This window comes from Papaver somniferum, chromosome 6, assembly GCF_003573695.1.
Source record: "Papaver somniferum cultivar HN1 chromosome 6, ASM357369v1, whole genome shotgun sequence".
NCBI classification, from domain to species: domain Eukaryota; kingdom Viridiplantae; phylum Streptophyta; class Magnoliopsida; order Ranunculales; family Papaveraceae; genus Papaver; species Papaver somniferum.
In genome coordinates, this window is record NC_039363.1 from 3,166,422 (window position 1) to 3,190,509 (window position 24,088).

General features: G+C 37.3%; 1 protein-coding gene and 2 pseudogenes across 2 annotated transcripts; all 3 read left to right on the forward strand.

Moving 5' to 3' along the window:
• The first annotated feature begins 80 nt into the window (after positions 1-80).
• On the forward strand, positions 81-2,886 carry LOC113286697 (protein DETOXIFICATION 27-like). 2 transcript variants are annotated; one of them, XM_026535296.1, is made up of 8 exons: positions 81-903; positions 994-1,535; positions 1,636-1,722; positions 1,806-1,862; positions 1,943-2,181; positions 2,260-2,378; positions 2,484-2,570; positions 2,654-2,886. In XM_026535296.1, the coding sequence occupies exons 1-8, from the start codon at positions 619-621 to the stop codon at positions 2,708-2,710; spliced, it is 1,473 nt and encodes a 490-aa protein (XP_026391081.1). In that variant the 5' UTR covers positions 81-618; the 3' UTR covers positions 2,711-2,886. The 2 variants fall into 2 exon arrangements, with proteins under 2 accessions (XP_026391081.1, XP_026391082.1); XM_026535297.1 differs by having other exon boundaries at positions 862-903; positions 998-1,535.
• A 144-nt stretch (positions 2,887-3,030) lies between these two features.
• LOC113286700 lies at positions 3,031-5,567 on the forward strand (annotated as a pseudogene).
• Positions 5,568-5,711: 144 nt separating this feature from the next.
• On the forward strand, positions 5,712-8,303 carry LOC113286701 (annotated as a pseudogene).
• The last annotated feature ends 15,785 nt before the right edge of the window (positions 8,304-24,088 follow it).

The following is a 24,088-nucleotide window of genomic DNA, read 5'->3' on the forward strand; positions in this document are numbered from 1 at the left end:
CTGCTATATCTTTGCAAAGGTTTATAGTGATCAATAGAATCTACTGATTCTTATTTTGTCATTCCTGTATTCTCATGTTCTTCCATTACTTTTTGGGAACAATTTTTCTTTTTCCTTTTTTGTTGTTGTCTTCGTCGTCATCTTGTTGATGAGAACGAACTGTATGGCTTCATAGCATATTCAGAATCACCTTGGTCCTTGGATATATACGTAAACAAATATCCCATATTTGGGGCGAGGCAATGGCATCTCTCAATATGTGTGTACATGAACGTGCTATCAAGTTATCTCTTTCCAGTTTTATCAGTATCTTCAAAGATATTATTTAAAAATGGCTTGATTGTGATATTTTACTGGCCCTGGTTTCTAAAGTCAACAATTATTAGTTTCTGTGACACACGTGTAAATTTTAAAATTCATGAATATTTTATTGAAGTCATAACTAGTGGTGATTCTCATTTCTTACAACTCTCTACCACAAGTGAGGATCTGGGTTGAACTGCAGCAATCAACCTGGATTTTTTGTCAGGAAAGGGCTTTTAGTTAGTGGGAGGCTATTGCAGAGGAAATAAATCTTTGCATGCAGAAGAGTAAGAATTTGAATTCCGAAAAAGAATTATGAAGAATGATGCAGTTACAATTAGAGGAAGAGAGGAAGTAATGAGGCCATTGTTGGATGGAAATAATGGTTATCATGGTCAAAATAAAAATGATTTAGTGGGGAGGGTATGGATCGAATCAAAGAAGTTATGGCATATTGCTGGTCCGGGTATATTCAGTCGTATATCTGCATTTTCTATTAATATAATCACCATATCCTTTGCTGGTCATTTGGGTAACCTTGAGCTTGCCTCAATTGCCATTGCCATGAATGTGTTTATGGGTTTCAGCTTTGGCTTAATGGTATACATGATAATACTCTCAATCTGGTTTACGACTCTTGTATTCTTGAGCCGTCTCTTGAATTCTTTTGTTTCTGTGTTGTTTAATTAGTTAGGAATGGCAAGTGCATTGGAGACATTGTGCGGCCAAGCTTACGGAGCTAAGAGATACCATATGTTAGGGATTTTCATGCAACGTTCATGGATTGTTCAGTTTGTCACCTCAATTTTACTTCTACCACTTTACTTTTTCGCTTCACCAATTCTTAAACTGTTGGGTCAGCCAGACGATGTAGCTGAATTATCAGGGTTATTGAGTTTATGGTTGATTCCACTTCATTTTGCATATGCCTTCCAATTCCCATTAGTAAGATTTCTTCAGAGTCAACGTAAGGCATATGTTTCTGCTTGGGTTTCTTTGTTTGCTGTAACGATTCATATTTTCATGAGCTGGTTATTTGTTTACAAGCTTGGTGTTGGTGTAATTGGGTCTGCTATCACTGTCAGTATCTCATGGTGGATTATAGATTTGGGATTATTTTGTTACGTTGTTTGTGGGTGTTGCCCTGAAACTTGGGACGGGTTTTCTATGGAAGCCTTTTCTGGCCTGTGGGATTATTTCAAACTATCTGCAGCTTCTGGGGTCATGTTGTGGTATTTTTCTTATCTTCAATATCTATTTCTATTTTCAAAATTATTACCTGTTCGACTAAGTTGTGGCCTTATGTGATGGTACCGAATTGAAAATGTTCAGCTTGGAGATTTGGTACTACAGAATACTGACGTTAATGACAGGGAAATTAGACAACGTCAAAATTGCGGTGTCAGCTCTGGCGGTCTGGTGTGTATTCTTATTCTATGCTTCTATTTTAAATCTCCAAATATTATTCGTAAATTGTTAATTGATTTTTAATGAGTTTACAGTATGAACATAAATACTTGGGAGATGATGATTCCACTTGCCTTCTTTGCTGCAACTGGGTAATTTTCTTTATCTTGATCTTTTGAATTTGTAAACAGGGTTGGTTGTGAGTTTGAGTAATCCACTGTTAACGTATCAGGGTAAGGGTCGCAAATGAGCTTGGAGCAGGGAACGGTAAAGCTGCGAAATTTGCCTCCATCGTTTCAGCCACTACTTCTATGATTATAGGCCTCTGCATTTGCACCCTGATAATGATTTTCCATGGGAAGTTATCTTTTCTTTTCACCTCGAGCTATGATGTCATCCAAGCAGTTGATCAGCTAATACTTCTCTTGGCCATCACTATTCTCCTCAACAGCATTCAGCCGATTCTCTCAGGTACATATGGACCAAATCTATCCCATTTATCAGCATTAAGACATTGGCACAGATTAATTTTGTTTCTTCGATAAACAGGAGTAGCTGTTGGATCAGGATGGCAGGCGTCAGTAGCCTACATAAACCTCGGATGTTACTATGTAGTTGGACTTCCGCTTGGAGTTACCCTAGGATGGGTTTTCCATCTAGGTGTTGGGGTATGTACCATTAGCCACTATTTCGTATAGAAAATTCATATCAGCGAAACGGATTCATTTTCAAAGCCTCAAAGTTCTGAAACATGTATGCATATAAATTTGCAGGGTATATGGAGTGGGATGATAGGTGGTACCGCTGTTCAAACCTTGATTTTGATCATAATGACCATGAGATGTGATTGGGATATGCAGGTGATTTCTTGTTCATCACTGTGTGGAATGTCATTCAATATGACTCACTTATGTGTATTGCTGTTTTTTTGTTTAATCTAAAGGCTGAAAAGGCAAGCCTGCGAATGAGGATGATGGCGACTCCATCTTCTAAAGCATAGACAGCATCGCCTTGGTATAGCAGGGCAGCCAGGTCTGGAGCTAAAACTTCTTGGAAATATACAATTTCTTTTTGCAAAAACTTGCTTGTTGCCCAAATGAGATATTGCATACTGTGAAATTCGTTGAATGTACTAAGTCGGACGAGTCAATAACAATTATAATCCGATTCATGTGATTATAATTGTGTTAATGGTCTGATATCTAAGGTTTTGGCAAGCCTCAGCTTATATGAGTTATTACTCGACTCGATATGAATGAGTAGGAAATCAAGTGAGTCTGTTAAAACACCCTCCACTAGGGTTCCAGTAACAAAAAATTAAAATCCTCCAATATTAGTACAAGTTGGGATTTGAACCTCAGGCCTTTTGGAACACCAACCGTGTTATATTATTTTCTTTTCGAAGCACATCCCCGTTTCTTTTTCTTTGTAGTTGATGAGAATGAACCGTATGGTTTCATAGCTTACACAGAATCACCATTGGATATATAGGTAAACAAATATCCCATATTTGGGGTGAGGCAATGGAATCCCTTAATATGTGTGTACATGAACGTGCTATCAATTGAGCTCTTTCAAGTTCCCATGTTTAATCAGTCTATTCAAATATATTATTTAAAAATGGCTTGATTATGATATTTTACTGGCCTGGAATCTAAAGTCAAACTATTATTATTTTCTGTGACACACGTATACAGTTTTTGTCTTCATGGATAGTTTATTGAATCAATCCGTAACTAATGGTGATTCTCATTTCTTACAACTCGCTCTACCACAAAGGAGGATCTGGGTTGAACTGCACCAATCAACCTGGGTCTTTGGTCAGTGAAGGGCTTTTAGCAAAAGAGTGAGAATTTGAATTCCAAAATGGAAAAATGGAGATTGGTGTAGTTACAAATGGAGGAAGAGAGGAAATAATGAGGCCATTGTTGGAAGGAAATAATGGTTATCATAGTCAAAATGAAAATGATTTAGCGAGGAGGGTGTGGATTGAATCCAAAAAGTTATGGCATATTGCTGGTTCTGGTATATTCAGTCGTATTTCTGGTTTTTCCATTACTATAATTACCATAGCCTTTGCTGGTAATTTGGGCAACCTTGAGCTTGCCTCAATTTCCATCGCCATTCTTGGGTCAGCCAGACAATGTAGCTGAATTATCAGGGTTATTGAGTTTATGGTTGATTCCACTTCATTTTGCATATGCTTTTCAATTCCATTACAAAGATTTCTTCAGAGTCAACGTAAAGCATATGTTTCTGCTTGGATTTCTTTCTTTGCTGTAACAATTCATATTTTCATAAGCTGGTTATTTGTTCACAAGCTTGGTGTCGGTATAATTGGATCTGCTATCACTATCAATATCTCATGGTGGATATTAGATTTGGGATTATTTTGTTATGTTGTTTGTGGGGGTTGCCCTGAAACTTGGGACGGGTTTTCTATGGAAGCCTTTTCTGGCCTGTGGGATTATTTCAAACTATCTGCAGCTTCTGGGGTCATGTTGTGGTATTTTTCTTATCTTCAATATCTATTTCTATTTTCAAAATTATTACCTGTTCGACTAAGTTGTGGCCTTATGTGATGGTACCGAATTGAAAATGTTCAGCTTGGAGATTTGGTACTACAGAATACTGACGTTAATGACAGGGAAATTAGACAACGTCAAAATTGCGGTGTCAGCTCTGGCGGTCTGGTGTGTATTCTTATTCTATGCTTCTATTTTAAATCTCCAAATATTATTCGTAAATTGTTAATTGATTTTTAATGAGTTTACAGTATGAACATAAATTCATGGGAGATGATGATTCCACTTGCCTTCTTTGCTGCAACTGGGTAATTTTCTTTATCTTGATCTTTTGAATTTGTAAACAGGGTTGGTTGTGAGTTTGAGTAATCCACTGTTAACGTATCAGGGTAAGGGTCGCAAATGAGCTTGGAGCAGGGAACGGTAAAGCTGCGAAATTTGCCTCCATCGTTTCAGCCACTACTTCTATGATTATAGGCCTCTGCATTTGCACCCTGATAATGATTTTCCATGGGAAGTTATCTTTTCTTTTCACCTCGAGCTATGATGTCATCCAAGCAGTTGATCAGCTAATACTTCTCTTGGCCATCACTATTCTCCTCAACAGCATTCAGCCGATTCTCTCAGGTACATATGGACCAAATCTATCCCATTTATCAGCATTAAGACATTGGCACAGATTAATTTTGTTTCTTCGATAAACAGGAGTAGCTGTTGGATCAGGATGGCAGGCGTCAGTAGCCTACATAAACCTCGGATGTTACTATGTAGTTGGACTTCCGCTTGGAGTTACCCTAGGATGGGTTTTCCATCTAGGTGTTGGGGTATGTACCATTAGCCACTATTTCGTATAGAAAATTCATATCAGCGAAACGGATTCATTTTCAAAGCCTCAAAGTTCTGAAACATGTATGCATATAAATTTGCAGGGTATATGGAGTGGGATGATAGGTGGTACCGCTGTTCAAACCTTGATTTTGATCATAATGACCATGAGATGTGATTGGGATATGCAGGTGATTTCTTGTTCATCACTGTGTGGAATGTCATTCAATATGACTCACTTATGTGTATTGCTGTTTTTTTGTTTAATCTAAAGGCTGAAAAGGCAAGCCTGCGAATGAGGATGATGGCGACTCCATCTTCTAAAGCATAGACAGCATCGCCTTGGTATAGCAGGGCAGCCAGGTCTGGAGCTAAAACTTCTTGGAAATATACAATTTCTTTTTGCAAAAACTTGCTTGTTGCCCAAATGAGATATTGCATACTGTGAAATTCGTTGAATGTACTAAGTCGGACGAGTCAATAACAATTATAATCCGATTCATGTGATTATAATTGTGTTAATGGTCTGATATCTAAGGTTTTGGCAAGCCTCAGCTTATATGAGTTATTACTCGACTCGATATGAATGAGTAGGAAATCAAGTGAGTCTGTTAAAACACCCTCCACTAGGGTTCCAGTAACAAAAAATTAAAATCCTCCAATATTAGTACAAGTTGGGATTTGAACCTCAGGCCTTTTGGAACACCAACCGTGTTATATTATTTTCTTTTCGAAGCACATCCCCGTTTCTTTTTCTTTGTAGTTGATGAGAATGAACCGTATGGTTTCATAGCTTACACAGAATCACCATTGGATATATAGGTAAACAAATATCCCATATTTGGGGTGAGGCAATGGAATCCCTTAATATGTGTGTACATGAACGTGCTATCAATTGAGCTCTTTCAAGTTCCCATGTTTAATCAGTCTATTCAAATATATTATTTAAAAATGGCTTGATTATGATATTTTACTGGCCTGGAATCTAAAGTCAAACTATTATTATTTTCTGTGACACACGTATACAGTTTTTGTCTTCATGGATAGTTTATTGAATCAATCCGTAACTAATGGTGATTCTCATTTCTTACAACTCGCTCTACCACAAAGGAGGATCTGGGTTGAACTGCACCAATCAACCTGGGTCTTTGGTCAGTGAAGGGCTTTTAGCAAAAGAGTGAGAATTTGAATTCCAAAATGGAAAAATGGAGATTGGTGTAGTTACAAATGGAGGAAGAGAGGAAATAATGAGGCCATTGTTGGAAGGAAATAATGGTTATCATAGTCAAAATGAAAATGATTTAGCGAGGAGGGTGTGGATTGAATCCAAAAAGTTATGGCATATTGCTGGTTCTGGTATATTCAGTCGTATTTCTGGTTTTTCCATTACTATAATTACCATAGCCTTTGCTGGTAATTTGGGCAACCTTGAGCTTGCCTCAATTTCCATCGCCATTCTTGGGTCAGCCAGACAATGTAGCTGAATTATCAGGGTTATTGAGTTTATGGTTGATTCCACTTCATTTTGCATATGCTTTTCAATTCCATTACAAAGATTTCTTCAGAGTCAACGTAAAGCATATGTTTCTGCTTGGATTTCTTTCTTTGCTGTAACAATTCATATTTTCATAAGCTGGTTATTTGTTCACAAGCTTGGTGTCGGTATAATTGGATCTGCTATCACTATCAATATCTCATGGTGGATATTAGATTTGGGATTATTTTGTTATGTTGTTTGTGGGGGTTGCCCTGAAACTTGGGGCGGGTTTTCTGTGGAAGCCTTTTCTGGCCTGTTGGATTATTTCAAACTCTCTGCGGCTTCTGGGGTCATGTTGTGGTATTTTTCTTATTTTCAGTTTTTATTTTTATTTTTCAAAATTATTTCCCGTCCGACTCAGTTTTCGCCTTACTTGATTGTACTAAATTGAAATTGTTCAGCTTGGACACTACAGAATACTGATGCTAATGACAGGGAAGTTGAACAATGTCAAAATTGCGGTGTCAGCTCTTGCTGTCTGGTTAGTATTCTTATTCTGAGCTTATGTTTTAAATCTCCAAATATTTTTTTTCTAATTTACGAATATGTTTTTTTGACGAGTTTACAGTATGAAAATAAATTCATGGGAGATGATGATTCCACTTGCCTTCTTTGCTGCAACTGGGTAATTCTTTTATCTTGATCTATTCAACTTGCAAATAGAGCTGGTAGTGACTTTGTGCTGTAATTTTCTGCTAATGTATCAGGGTAAGGGTAGCAAATGAGCTAGGAGCTGGGAACGGTAAAGCTGCGAAATTTTCCTCCATAGTTTCAGCCACCACTTCTATGATTATAGGCCTCTGCATTTGCACCATGATAACAATATTTCATGAGAAGTTATCTTTCCTTCTCACCTCGAGCGATGTTGTCATCCAAGCAGTCGATAAGTTAACATTTCTCTTGGGAATCACCATTCTCCTCAACAGCATTCAGCCGATTCTCTCAGGTATGTAGTATGCATGAACCACTTCTATCCCGTGTATCATTACTAATACACTGGCGCTGATTAAGTTCGCTTATTTGGTAAACAGGAGTTGCTGTTGGATCAGGATGGCAAGCATCAGTAGCCTACATAAACATCGGATGCTACTATGTAATCGGACTTCCTCTTGGCGTTACCCTTGGATGGGTTTTTCATCTAGGTGTTGGGGTATGTACCATTGACCATCCTTGTGTCTAAAAAACCCATTTTAGTTATACGGGTTCACTTCCACAGCCTCAAATTTGCACATTTACAGGGTATATGGAGTGGGATGATTGGTGGAACCGCGGTTCAAACCTTGATTTTGATCATAATGACCATGAGATGTGGTTGGGATTTGCAGGTGATTTCTTGTTCGTAACTGTATTGAATGTCATTGAATATCACTCATGTGTATATATTTCTAATTGCTGTTTTTTGTTTAATCTAAAGGCTGAAAAGGCAAGCTCGCGAATGAGGATGTTGGCAACTCCATCTTCAAAAGCATAGGCAGCATCACCAGTTGAGACAAATAGTTCACCTTGGGTGAGCAGGGCAGACAGGGCTGAAGCTAAAATTTCTAGGACGCATGACTTTGTTTTTGCACAAACTTGCTTTTTGGCCAGATGAGATATTGCAATTCAGTGAGTGTACCAAGTCGGAAGAGTCGATGACAATTTTAACCCGACTCATGTGACTTCGAGTTGACATGTCAAATTTTAAGTGTAAACAGTTTCATATCTAAGATTTCGGCTAGTCTCAGCTTAAATGAGTTATTTGACTGTAATATATCAGTCAGCGAGGTTTAAATCGTGCAAGAAATGTGAAATTTGGACCTCCCCATATGAGGCTATTTTGCCCGGTTAAATTGGGACCTATACCATTTTATTGGGGCCTATAATATAGTTAGATGACAAAAAAGGTCATTAGAAATCACCTTCACACCACCCTTTATCAAAATAATTATCTAACTATCTATTTTATTCCTGAATGATTAGTATTAATTAATCGTATTAGGAGTTAAATATGTGTTGGATGTGAGATTAACTAATGTTAGAGAGTTCATCAAAAATTTGATATTTTTTAATTTTTTTTTCGTAAACTGTTCTCAGGATCGATTTACGTTCATGCACTTATAAACCGATTCTGGATTGATGTTTCCAAATTAACAGAGGACATTCTTAATCAGTTAACATTGATATGTATATAATCCGATTTTAATAAGCGGGTTTTACATATTACATATATAAACCGATTGTTTCCTTTCATACGATTTTTTTTCCTCGCGTTTTTAGGGGCCGCTCAAAAGGATTTAGGGGCCAACAATAAAACAAAAAAGGTCACCCAAAGGGAAAATGTAGCCAGCCCTTATCTCGCGTAATTCGTAATGGCGAAATTACCCTTATATATTCGGAGGATATGATAACATTGTTATCCTCCGATTGCAATCGGAAGCCAAAATATTACCCAGACTCCCGATTGTAGTCGGTGCAGTATTAGAATGATTTTTGTTTCATTTTTTCCATTTGTTTTTTATTTTTGAGTTGTTAGAGTTATAGAGAAGAAGGTGAAGGAAAAAAGGGAAAACTCATTTTATCACTACAAAAATGGATGGATATGAAGAAGAAGGTGACGATGTTGAGGGTTCACGACCGTTTAGAGAAGACGATTTGGGGTATATGTTGAATGATCCAAACTTTTGTGGAGACGAAATCCTAGACGACGGTTTCATGGAAGAACACGGAGAATCGCCTGATATTGAAGCTAACGATGCATGTAAAACACAGGTATTGTGTTAAGAAACTCAAATACTCGATTTGCATGCGTTTGTGTGCTTTTGTAAACAAGAAAACCCGTTTATTGCATGCATTGAATGCCATGAACTACCCAGATTCGGTAGATAATTTCTAGAATAAACTTACGAATATAACACACTGAGTACCAAATATGTATATTTGGTAGTTCCAAGATAGTAGTTTACTGCCGAATATGATAAAAAACCCCAAACTGGTTTTCCAAAAATATCTACATTCAGTAGTTATGTAGAGTTATTTACCTCCGAATGGCCCCAAAAACGAATTCCTCAGAAAATTTCAAAACTCAGTATTCTTATCCTTTACAATCGGTAATAGTTTAACATTATTTGACTGCCGAATATAACAGTGGCCTCAAAATAAAATTTCCGAAAACTTGAAAATCGGATGTTTATCGATTAAAGTTATCTCCCAGTTATTTATATTCGGCTGGTTTACTATATATTTTAGTTTCCGATTATATCATTTCTTGCACTCAGTAAACTGTGTACATTCATTTGCATAAATCGGGTGTTTTGGGTAACCGATAGGATTCCGAATATATAATATTCGGCAGTTTGACTTATTGAATAACCTCCGATTATTGTATAATAATTTGTTGCTTTCATATGCAGGTCGTTGAAGAGTTTGTTGATGATTTCTATTTGAGGCCCGACACTTCCCTATACTATGCAAACGATTTGGTATACTCATTACTACTTTTTTCTTTTTTTTCAAAATTTATATGTTAAATGGTTATGCTTATTAGATTTGTTTTGTTTTATGCACGTTTATACATTTGGAAGTAAGAAGGAGGCAAAGGAATGGCTTATGAACAAGGCAAAAGATAACATGTGCGTGGTAGTTTAAAATAATCATGTTAGTGACACTCGATTTTAAATGATTTTTGAGCGAGGTGGGACGCGAAAGAGTCACAAGGGAAAGAATAGTAAGTACGTACGGAAGACGAATAGGAAATACCGAAGCAATACCAAGAAGATATGATGCCCATTTAAGATTGTCTTCTATAAGCCCGATGGTATTAAAGGTAAAGAGTATACAATGTATAAAGTTGATAACGGTTGTCACAACCATGATGATCCGTTGGATTTAATTGGACATGTAATGGTTGCCAAGTTAAAACCACATCAAATGAAGACGGTGAGGTCTATGCGGATCCAAAAAGAGAGTGCGATCTCTACAGAGCCTTCTCAAGTAAGTCAACGCAATGTTGTCGAAGAAGTTGTTGAGCAAATGAACGCCTCGCAACAAACCCAACCAATGGAAATTCTTACTATAAAAGAGGACAAAGGTACTCTTCGTTTCCCTAGAGATCTTAATGGAAGACCAAATCGATCCACATATACAATATACAAAGAGTATTTGGAACAACTCCCTCCACTTATCATTCCATTTGTTTTGTCGACCGATGAGGTTGATGGGGATGGAAAGGTTTCACGTTGCTACGGAACAAATGGGTTACTTTAGAGAGGCGGATATCGAAGATGTCACCCAATGCCAATATTTAAGAAATAAGATGGCGGTACAACTAGTGAAGGACAAGGGTTTTTATATGGAGATGATGAGGCGAGGAGATATATACGACAAAGAACAAGAGTTCAAATACTTAGTTGCGCGTGTGAAGTGCCGAAAGGGATTGAAGACAATCGGATCCAAGTATTGGATGACAATGCCTAAATTTGGATATCTCCTAGCGGACGTTTTGAATTGCGTGGTACATTTCTTTGTTCCTCCTATGTATGGACTTGGCATGACGTTTGCACCCACAAGAACAGCTTGCGACGAGTCGGTTAAAGATAGAAGAATCGTAATGGCATTTGTGAATGAAATGCATTTTATCGGTTTAAGAGTAAAGAAAGATTGTCCGTTACCTCCGTTGAGTAAGTGGCACGATTACTTCCCGATGAACCATTGCAAGTATTGGGTGAAACAATATGAGTCCAACATGGTTGATTGGGATCGTGCTATGGACAACAACTTTCCCGCTGAGTTACTCGAATTGATCCCCTCGGATGATGACGATGTTTGATCGTCTTTTTTTCCAGGCACGGCTATAATTTTTTTTGAAACTATGTAATCGGAACAACAGTATTATAACACTTCAATCCGATTAATCATATTCGGGAATTCCATATTTTATCAAACCGCCGATTAATATTAAAAATTTGAATTTACAGCACTCAAACATCACATGTTATTCTTTTTTCCCAGTCCGAGATGCAACAATCAACGCGGCTTAGAAATGTAAAAACGAGTCTCCTATCCACTTGGAATAAGCATCTTGTGCCGTAAACCTGTCGTCTCTGTGCCTAGCAAGAATACGGTTGTACTCGGTGCACAATTTTATAACATGGTGCACCCTTGAAGAAACATGGGATGGTTCATAATTGTGGCGTGTCTTCTTGTACTTACCAACAAAAGGACCCAATGAAACGTTAATCCAAAATATACGATCGTTCTGTTGTTCTTTGGGTAGATCTTTCACAATGTAATAATTTTTTATCCATTCGGTCTCTTCCTCAACTTGTTTTAATCTTTCTCTATGATGGAATTGTTCTTGACCTTGCTTCTTAGCCTTGATTTCCTCTTCCTCCTCCTCCGTTGCCACTAACGATGGTTTAATTTTTTTGGGTCGTTTGTTCCTTTTTTGTATTTCTTCTTCCATTGCTGCAATTGATGTAGTTGTTCGCTTGCATCTTCGAAGTATGTTGTCGATTGATGATGGACTTGCCATTGAAAAGGTTTTTCATTCCGATTTTTTACTCAATAATAACTGAGAGGGGTTACCCTCCTTATATAGATTAGAGTTCCAACGGATCTAATTTTTGAAAATATGGCCGTTAAGGTTTCTGAAAATATGGCCGTTGAGGTTTCGTATCAATCATGCACTACAATCGGTTGCTAACGATACACGTATTCCCCCCGAATAAGCCATTCGGTGTCAAACTTAAATATTTATCTACCGATTAAGTTGGTATTTCTAAACACGCCTATATTATTCGGAGGACAATTTTTTGCGTAAAGTCCCGAATGTACGATGGCCCAAAAATCAGAATTTGGGAAAAACTGATACTTTTCAAATTTTGAAATTGAAATAATCGGAAGTTAACTAAGTTACCAAAACTTCCGAATATGAGTTGTCTAACCTTCTATATTGGCCCTTGGAACCACCTAGATCCATGGCATGGTTTGTTTTGAACTTGTAATATTCGGAGGATAATTTTTTGCGTAAAGTTCCGAATGTACGATGGCCCAAAAATCATAATTTTGGAAAAACTGATACTTTCCAAATTTTGAAATTGAAATAATCGAAAGTTAACTTAGTTACCAAAACTTCCGAATATGGGCTGTCTAACCTTCTATATTGTCCCTTGGAACCACCTAGAGCCATGGCGTGGTTTGTTTTGAGCTTGTAATATTCGGAGGATAATTTTTTGCGTAAAGTCCCGAATGTACGATGGCCCAAAAATCAGAATTTGGGAAAAACTGATACTTTCCAAATTTTGAAATTGAAATAATCGGAAGTTAACTTAGTTACCAGAACTTCCGAATAAAGGCTGTCTAACCTTCTATATTGGGCCTTGGAACCACCTAGAGCCATGGCATGGTTTGTTTTGAACTTGTAATATTTGGAGGATAACTTTTTGCGTAAAGTCCCGAATGTACGATGGCCCAAAAATCAGAATTTGGGAAAAACTGATACTTTTCAAAGTTTGAAATTGAAATAATCGGAAGTTAACTTAGTTACCAAAACTTCCGAATGTACCACACAAATCATTGTCATTTGAACTTGTCTAACTTAGTTACCCAAACTTCCAAATGTACAAAAAAAAATCATTGTTATTTATATGCTCTTCTTTACTTTACGACCGTGACTACCTCCCAGTCCTGCACGACCACGGGTTTGAGCACCTTCAGTTGGAGCAGCTTCAGCGCTCGATGAAGCTCGAGTTCTTTTACCCGTCTTTGATACTGCCACCTTGGGCGGATGCCTCTTCGTGACTTTCTCCCCAAACTGGGCAGCATAATCTTCGTTATCCATATTATCAACTAGGTCTCTAGCCTCTTTGATCTTCTCAGCTGGCATGAGATCTCCGCTCTTCAGGCATGCAGTTAACATTTTGGAAACACGCTTGAACCTATTCACCTGTTTTTTATAAGTAATGACATAACATCAAACGGTAATTACCTAAGATTTATAGGAATAATATAAAATGAACAAAAATATAAGAACACGCACCAGTCTATCATAACCAGCTGGTTTGTCTTTGATGATACAATTATAACTTGAACCCGCCGCAGTAGTGTTGGATTTGATTTCACGGATAACCAAAGGATGTGATACCTTGTTATACCAACTCATATAGTCTGGAGAATTTTCATCACCTCGGTTGGTTCGTCTACCAGTGTCGATAATGAAGTCATTCCTCTTATCCCAGTTATCAAGAACAGTAGGTGGGCCTGTGTGAACAATCGTGAGATTATCACCACTAGAAGAGCACAACTCCAACTCCAATTTGTAGTAATCCCCCATTTTCTCCACAGGTTGATGTTGTATATACCCGTGTTTTCGCATCACCCTAGAGGGGTTATACATCACATATCCTGTGGGGTGCCACAATGGTCCAAAATAAAGGGACAAGTCCGACAGAACATTTATATGCCCACTGGCTCGATCTTCCTTGTATGGATCAAAGAATACGTCTGAGGCCTTCAATTGGTCCAAAATCTCCCTCATGCGAATCAACTGCTGCTCTTTTGTCCTAGAACGGTTGTCTTCAAATATATACTTTGTTCCTCTAGGAGTACCTTTGCACCACCCCGGGTTCTCTCTGGCCAACTTCAGGATAGAGAAGTGGTCATAGATCCATGCCTATATACATAAGAAACCAAGTTTTAGTAAATAGATTGTGTATATTCGGTAGTAATTTCCAAACATTATTTCCGATTATATATAATCGGAAATAAAACTGAGTACCTATCCACCGAATAACCAACATTCGGAAAAAGAGATGGATCATTTCCTACCGAATATGCGTCATTTGGAGTTCAGTAACCTATAGTTTTTCTGGCCTGTATATTCGGTAATAATATCAAAAGAATATTTTCGATTATATATAATCGGAAATAAAACTGAGTACCTATCCACCGAATAACCAACATTCGGAAAAAGAGATGGATCATTTCCTACCGAATATGCGTCATTTGGAGTTCAGTAACCTATAGTTTTTCTTGCCTGTATATTCGGTAGTAATATCAAATGAATATTTCCGATTATATATAATCGGAAATAAAACTGAGTACCTATCCACCGAATAACCAACATTCGGAAAAAGAGATGGATCATTTCCTACCGAATATGCGTCATTTGGAGTTCAGTAACCTATAGTTTTTCTTTCCTGTATATTCGGTAGTAATATCAAAAGAATATTTCCGATTACATATAATCGGAAATAAAACTGAGTACCTATCCACCGAATAACCAACATTCGAAAAAAGAGATGGATCATTTCCTACCGAATATGCGTCATTTGGAGTTCAGTAACCTATAGTTTTTCTTGCCTGTATATTCGGTAGTAATATCAAAAGAATATTTTCGATTATATATAATCGGAAATAAAACTGAGTACCTATCCACCGAATAACCAACATTCGGAAAAAGAGATGGATCATTTCCTACCGAATATGCGTCATTTGGAGTTCAGTAACCTATAGTTTTTCTTGCCTGTATATTCGGTAGTAATATCAAATGAATATTTCCGATTATATATAATCGGAAATAAAACTGAGTACCTATCCACCGAAACCAACATTCGGAAAAAAAGATTGATCATTTCCTACCGAATATGCGTCATTTGGAGTTATGAATATGCATCATATGTATTGTCTACCGAATAACTATAGAGTGAGTTATAGAGTTAAAGAAAAAACCTGCAATAGATCCACGTTCCCGGCAACTTGGCAGGTTCCTAGCCTCGAAGCCTTTCTCAACTCTTCCATCAAGAATGCTAGGCATGCCGTGCCCCAAGAATAGTCACCGACTTCATGGAGAGGATCCAAAAGTTGTATAAGGTTGGCGTCGATCCGGTTGCCAGAAGTATTAGGGAATATGACACATCCCAATACACAAAGGAGATATGCAGTGGCAGCGTGGTTCACTTGCTCATCAGTTAACGTTCCATTCTTTTCCTTCTCCAAGGTGCCTCGGAACATATTCATCAAAGCTGTAATGTTGATCTGTCTTGTTCTGTAACTTGCATGCCTCCTAAACTCTGCTGTTGTTGTCTCTTCATCCCAACCTAAGCACTTTTTAGTTAGAGCATAAAGTTGTGCCCAACTTAACTGCTTTGTGTAGTTAAACTTCACAGCTGTGCCTTGGTCGGGAAGGTTAAGAATCTGCACAACATCATCCAGGGTAATCGTCATCTCCCCAAACAGCATATGGAAAGTATCAGTCTCAGGATACATTATCTCCACGAACGCCGATATGGCCACACGATCATGTTCCAACAACGAATTCTCGGCGGCATTAGCTAACCCCGAGTTGGCAACAATTGACTTGAACCTTTCACATTCACCGGATAAAGGCCACGCAAGCATTTTTGTTGGTGCGGCTGTAGTTTTGAGTAGACGGACCGCATCTTGATGATCCTATTAAAGTACATAAAAACTTCCTTAATACGAATATTACGATATAACACATAGACAATACATTAATAAAAAATAGTAATTTTATTACCTCGGTTTCGTATATTTCTCTGGCCCATGAGTCTTTGTATCCAAATAACAATTTTCCTCCATCCGCCGGTAGCCCAAGGAGTGTGCCTGCTGGAATACCCTTCTTCTTCAAGTGCTGAGGGACAAGATGTGATGCTTTCTTAACAATATCCTTTTTTACACCATCTTTTCCTTTTTTGGCTTTTTGGGTACCACTTGGTTGTACTTATTCTTCTACTCTTGGCACTGGATCAACTGGTTCAACACTTGGTCCTGCACTTTGTTGAGCGGCTTGTTCAACACTTGGTCGCACCCCTTGTTCACTGCCTTGTTGTTCTACACTTTGTTCAACACTTGGTTGCACTCCTTGTTGACTGCTTTGTTGAGCACTTGAATTATCTTTGGCATTCCTTTCCCTCCTAGCACTAGATGTCACTTTCTTCCTGCCTTCTCGACTTTGTCTAAACAACAAAGAAAAGGAACAATATTTACAAACTATACAATCGGAAGACAAAGTATGGAAATATAACCCGAATGTACACATTCGTACGTAAAAAGACACATATTGTTCCCGAATACAAAACAATCGAAAGCTAACTAAACATATTTGCAACCTAATATGCATCAATTGGAGTTCAGAAACTCTAAATTTTTCATCCTACACAATTGGAAGACAAAGTGCACAACTATAACCCGAATAAACATATTCGGAAGTAAGAAGACATATATTTTTCCAGAATGAAAAACAATCGGAATATAACTAAACATATTTACAACCGAATATTCATCAACTGGAGTTCAGAAACTCTAAAATTTTATCCTACACAATCGGAGGTATAAAACATTATATTGTCTTCCGAATAAATACTGGCCCCAAAATGGGATTTTTCTTATATCAGAAATTTTGAGATTTTTTCAATATAGATACATTCGGTAGTGAGTGTACTTCTGAATACTGTGTGTCTACTTAAATATATTCGGAAGCCAAAAAATTCATCAAACTACCGATTATTACCAGTTTGTATCCAGGAAGATATGGCCAACAATATTCGGCATATAACCAACAAATATATCTCCCGAATACTGTCGATGTTCTTGAGAAATGAAGAACACGACTACATTCGGAAGTAAATAAGCATGAATATCGCCCGAATCTGGATAAAAAACAGAAAAACCTAGAATTTTTTTCTCGATTCGTCGAATTAAAGCGAAATAAACCCAAAAAATAATAGATTCTTACTTAATTGGGGCCATTTGAAGTTGACGAAGTGTTGACTATCAGAATAGCCACCACCGACTACATTGTCGGGTACTTCTTCTTCGCGTTCTTCGCGTTCTTCTTCATTTGCAGCAACAATTTCTTTATTTCTTGCTAAAATCCCAATCTTTGGATCGATACCCCGAGCAAAATTTTTGGTTCTAGGTCTGTGGGTTTCATTTCCCTTATCCATTGTTTTATAAACGAATCGACGATGTTTTGATTTTACGATTCGCGGCGATGTTTCAGTTGAACGAGGAAAAGTTTTTTTTCTTCCACAATCGGAAGATAATATGAAACTGGAAGAAGAAGAGTTGAAATGAGTAGATTTTTTTTTGATTTGGTTATTATACAGTTTTACCAGAAGGGCATTTATGTAACTTCAATATCATATAGGGTACCCCTTAACTAGAGTCTTTGGCTGGGTATAAATTGATGGCCCCTAAAACCTTTTGAGTGGCCCCTAAAAACGCGAGGTTTTTTTTCATTCATTCCATTATTATTGTAGGATGCATTTAGCACATGCATCAAGCCTTTAAAACCCTAGGTGACCCTAGTGGACGAGTTATAGTCTCGTGAGGGTTTACATAGACCCACAAAACCTATACAAAAACTTCCAAAGCCATCAATCTTCCTCCGAAGACGATACACAATCCAAGTAGTCCGGGTCATCCTCCGGGATTCTTTTTACCAAGAAGTGATAGCTTGCATCAAATGCGAATGGTTCCCCCATTTCCTCCAAGTAGCGCGCTTTCACGACTTCGTGCTATAAAAACACAAAAACAACTTACATTTGTTAGTGGTGTTTCATTGAAAAATAAAACAACATGGGCTACGTAAAACAAACCACAAAAATACTTACAAATTGTGCAATGGACAAGTTGAAGAGGCCTATCATGGACCTGTTGCCTATCCGAGTGTTAAAAATCCGAGGTTGGATAGCTAGATAAGCAAGTATCACATTTTCGATGACTAGGTGCCTATCATGGACTTGTTGAAAACTTTTTCCGTTAGGATTCCCAAACTCTTGCCTAAATTTGTTGTGTACCCTAGCCCAAAAGGTTACAGAATCCATTCTTTCGGAGGATTGACATCTAAATCGAGTTTCCGCATACCATGATTTGGTCAATGTCAAATCTTCGTTTGAATCAAATGATGCCATTTTTTTGTATGCGGAGGTATGAAATGAGTAGTTGTGGAGTATATGGAGTGAGGGGGATAAAATGATCAATTTTGGGGCAAATGAGGTCCAAGGGTGAGGTCTCTATTTTTAGGGAAAGTCCCCAACGGTTTTTTTTTTTTTGAAAAACGTGAAATAATTTGGTATAATCGATTTTTTAGAAGTACTGTAAAACCTGATTGTGTTTGCCACAAGGAATCCGTCTTTCTTGTGACCAACGTAAAACCGATTAAAGACATGTTAAATTTTGAATTTTCACATACACCAATCAGTTTATATATATGCATATACCGATTCTAGCTTGAAAAACATACATGAAAAATAACTTGAACAATTTGTTTATGTTGACATATCGAGTAGACCGATTTTTGGCATGTCAGGCTAGAATCAATGATCAACACATAATTATAATTGGGGGATTTTGTGTTTCCCCCCCAAAATAAATGCCTATTTTGCATTTCCTCCTTTAATAATTACTAATTGGTGAAACCCCTTTAATGTGGATGTGCCGTGACTAGCTGTTAAATCCTGCACGTGTATTTCATGTGTGTTCTTTAATAAAATAATAAAATGGAAAATAAAAATTTATTACACGTGTTTGAAGATCGACAATTTGATCTTACGGTTGCAAAAAATTGAAATGGATGAACGACGAGAATCAATCCTTAGAAACCTCTTTTTCTTCTTCGTCCTGTCCGTCGTCCTCACCAATATTTCTCTGCAACTGATTCTGTTCAGGGATAACAGAAAAAAAAAATTAATCCCCCTCAATATATCTTCCTTGTCATCGCTTAATTCCTAAATCAGACAATAACATGATAGAACAAACAAAACCAAAATGAAATACCTAAAACTAAGCCCTAATTTGATTTGAGAGATGAGATTCAATCTAAAATCACCATCCATAACAGAAACAACAATAAGATTGATATGGACATGGATACTCACGGGATTAATATTTTAATATATTTTATTTGACTTACTCAGGAGGATCAATTATAAAATTTATAGGGGAAACAACAGCAAAATTGATTTGCTCATCGGATTTACTAATTGGTGATGAGTTAATTGATGGGACGGTGCATATCACACGAGATTTGTACCGTGGTTGCTTAATTACAACAGCCTTTTGACCTCACCATTAATGGCGTCAATACAATCCAGAATCTGGTGATGGAGTAGAATGGCAGGAGTAAGTTACAACGGCGGTAGTGTGTTCATTTTATAATGGCACACATGTGCACTGCACGTGAAAAAATAGTTGGGTATTAACGACAGTTATAACAGTTATAACATGTGCACTGCACGTGATGCAAAATAGGTATGTTTTTTGAGGGGGACCCATTAAAATTAAAACATTAAGTGCATTAAGTTCAACAATAAGATCATCCAAAACACAAACATCAACCGTCCCAAAATACTTAAAACAACCACAAGTCTTCTAAACTTTAAGTTTTGATATTTAAAAGTTAAACTTAAAAACTTAAAGAGCACCAGGAGCATTTGCAGTAGCAACAACATCAGGAGCAGCAGTACCACCACCAACACCAGCATCAGGAGCAGCTGCAGCACCACCACCACCATCAGCAGCTTCTGCATCACCCATGGCTATATATTCAGCCATTTCTTCAAACATATCTTCCAATTCTTGGTAGCGATCCCGCTCAGCTGAAATCATGTTTCTCCTTGTCCTAGCAAACCTAATGACCTCAAGAAGATCTTCAAGTGCAACCTTGTCAATCACTGCGAGGGATTGTTCAAGACGGGTCTCACCCCCAAAACCAAACTTATATAGGATTCTTTCAGGCACTCGCTGTGGTTCCCTTAGAATATCCTCTAAGGTGAGCTCTCGATTGTAAAATGCTAGGTGTCTGAAGTCCATATCTAATTGAAAAGTAAACAAAAATTAAGTAAGAAATCGGTACATAAAGAAACATATGTCATCCGATTATGAAAAGACTACAAAATTGGTTTATGTGGTACATGTATAAAACTCGATTGTGGAAAAGAAGCTGAAGAGACTATCTTAATCGGATTATACATATTACATATATATAAACCGATTCTGCTGATGTATTTTCATATGTCATTTCTAAGCCAAGAATCGGTTGATGTTAATCATCATGTAAACCGATTATTATGCATGCTCTTCATAGACGAAAACAAAACCCAGAATTGGTTTATTCGATATGTCAACAAAAACCGATTTTGGATGTAATCAGAATTTTGATTTGTCAAAACCGAAGATTTAAGCATGTAAATCAATAAAGATATGAAGAATCATAGAATGAGTTGATAGAGATTTACCTTTTTCTTGTGTGGATCGAAGATTAGTTGGAGAAGAGGATAAAAATTAGGGTTTTGAGAATTTGGAAAGATTAGGATGAAAATAGAAAGTTTTTATAGGTTTAGGCTTTTTTGTTTTTGGATTTACTGAAAATGGAAAGATTAGAATTTATATAAGAGAGTTTTAGGAATTAATGTGGGGGTAAATTAGTATTTTTTAGAAGTGTAGGTGCCCAGAGTAATTTGGTGGTGTGGGAAGGAAAATTTGATAAGCCCCTATTTAGCTAGGCTATTTTGGGACTTGACATAAATTCTAAAGACTTAAAGGCCTAGACAAATAAAGCTCTCACGTTGAATGGTGAGAAAACCCTCATTTCCTATTGGCTGAAACAAGCTTTTCTTCAATTTTGTGAAACGAGCATTATGATGAGGACGCTTGACAACATATAATTGGTTAAACAAAATCAGGAAAATAACATATAGGGAAAACATTGTCGCTCTCAAGGAATTAAGATCAAAACCAAATACGATTCGAAACTTATAAGGAAACCGTGTTAGTGCCCATCATCTTTGTGAGATTTGCACCCAAATTTATAGGTTACTAAGAAATCGGCAAGAAGCGCAAATCAAAAGTACATCTAATTTTACGATAGGTACCAACTATCAATCACAAGTTGGCAGTAATTTTCGTTTGGCTACATGATTCCCGGATTACCATCTAACAGACACATGACGTTCAGTGAGTTTATGGTTAGTAAAGGCGGCGGACAATAAAGAGAGACCTGATAGGCACATTTTTGTGTCTTATATAATCTCAATTGTATATATTATTAGTGCTCGATTTTATATTTATTATGGCTTTTTATGTCCTTGTAGGTATTTTTGGAGAAATAAGCTTTTGCGGCGAAATTGGTTAAAAAAGTGGTTTTTGCGCTCGTGGGAGAAAATTACTATACGGACTCTCACTTTGGATAAGGGGTAACCTAATTACTAAGGGGTGACCCATTTCTAGGCATCTGCTAAAGGGAGACCGGAACTGGATAGGGGGAGGTCATATTCAAAATTCAAAACAGAAAATGGCGGGAAAATTTGGCATCAGTCTGCATGGTTTTAGATTTGAATTTTCAGACAGTTTCAAAGAGATTCAATGGCCGAAATCGGTTTTTATGGACTGTAGAAGACCTTACAAGCCCAGTACAATCAATTGGACCCGGACAATTGGGCTGGAATGGCCGAGAGAGGGTTTCAAAGTCTCAACAGAGAGACGTGTTCTGTTTCGAGTTTAGAAGATTTTTGAGAGATTTCTGGAGGACTTTGACGCCAGGATATGGATGTACCTGGTCCTGTTCAAGTCTTAGTTGGAGTTTGGAGAGTTTAGATAACTCAGAAGAGGTCAGAAGACGCGTACAGGGAGGATTGAAGAGAGATATTCTCTTAACTGCACGGAGAAGAAATCTTGAATTTATACGAGATATTTGGGGTCTGTGGGATATATAAGAGTTGTTTCAAGTCATAAAGAGGGTTAGAAACCCTTTGGAGAGAATTGGGAGTTGAGGAGAGTCGAGAAGAAGGAGTTACGAGATTTGTTGCTGCTGCTGTGTCCGCCATTGAAGACCTTCAAGAACACGAAGAACGAACTCTCAAAGTCCGTCTTTCTTGAATAGTATTTAACGCAGAAACAACAGCGCTAGATATCTATCGTTTATAAACGTCATTACTCATATTTGTAACAGTGACGCTGTAACGTTTATACAGCGTTGCAAACTTCTCTTTATCACCATATTCATCAATAAAAACACCTATTAAGCAATTTTGAGCAAGTTTTTGATATGAGGAGCTAAACCCCTTAGCCAAGGCGACGGAGGAAGCCATTGGTCCTTATTTATGGTATAATTCTAACTTTATTAGTTATTTGCAATATTATTACATGATTATTCGCATGGAATTTTTATTGAATAATTGTGATTCATTTTGATGGAGCATGCTTAGTTTAAGACTCTTGATGTTTCATGCTTGGTGTTTACATTTATTACTTCAAAAATCTACAAAAGGCATAATATTAGAATCACTCTAAAAGAAAAATTGCATGAATATTAATTATTAGAATTTATCAAATAATGAGTCAATGGTGGAATCCAAGTCTTGGTGTTTTTCCCTAAAGTTTTCAAACAAATTTATTTGCATGTTTAAATTTAAATCTAAAAATTGTTTTCTTCACAAGTCTGAAAAGACTCTGTTTACCACTATCTCTGCCACCATTTGAAAATACATCAAGACCCAATGAATCTCTCAAGTTGATCCCCTAGAATCCTTCGCGAGTAAGAAATCCACCTTTATCTAGAAACGTAAATAATTGTGAACATAACAACGTGTAAGGTAGAGGATTATCTACGATACAAAATTGCATCAGATTCTGTCACAATATAGTGACGTTCATATTATCTACGGATTATGAATGTAGGTGTTCTTTAGTAGGTATATACTAATCAGACTTCGGTACCATGGACGGGCACCAGGATAATAGTGAACCATATTTCAAATTCTCATATTAGACTTTTTTTTTTTTTTTTTGATGAGAAGAGAAAGATCTATTAAAAAGAGGAGAATATAGAAAGGTCTACCAAAGGTAGACAAAGCAAAAAAGGAAGCAAAAAGGAGAGACTCAATTCTCACATTAGACTTGCAGCGGGCACAAAGGGTTACACAATCTCATCAAGATAAAGGCCAAGCGACTGACATGATAATGCCTCGATCATTAAGTTATTATCCCTCCTTCATTCCTTTTATCTTGCTAAAGCCCGCAACCTTTTGGGAAGCACCGATAGTCTTAAGCAACCACGGAAAATTCGATTTACCATGTTCGGAATTCTATGAAAATCCAAATTCAGTTCAGAAATCGAGTACATGCAATTTTATGACACTTTTTTTCCAAATTAATACAAAAAAAAACCACATTTTACACATACTTTTAACGAAAATAAAAGGTAAAATTAAATAAAGTCGACGCCTATTTAATGTGTTCGTCCCACCATACTAAATAAAAAATGCATCAACACGGGGCAGGGAAAAGGCCCGTGCAAACCAAATAAAAACTGCATCCACACTGGACGGGGCGAAGTCCCGCGCAAATTAAATAAAAGATCCATCTCCAGGGGGAGGGTGGAAGCCCTATGCACACCAAACAAAAAAATGTATCTACACGGCGCGAGGCGAAGTCCCGTGCACACCGAATAAAAAATGCATCGCCACGGGATGGGGTGAAACGTTGCGCACAC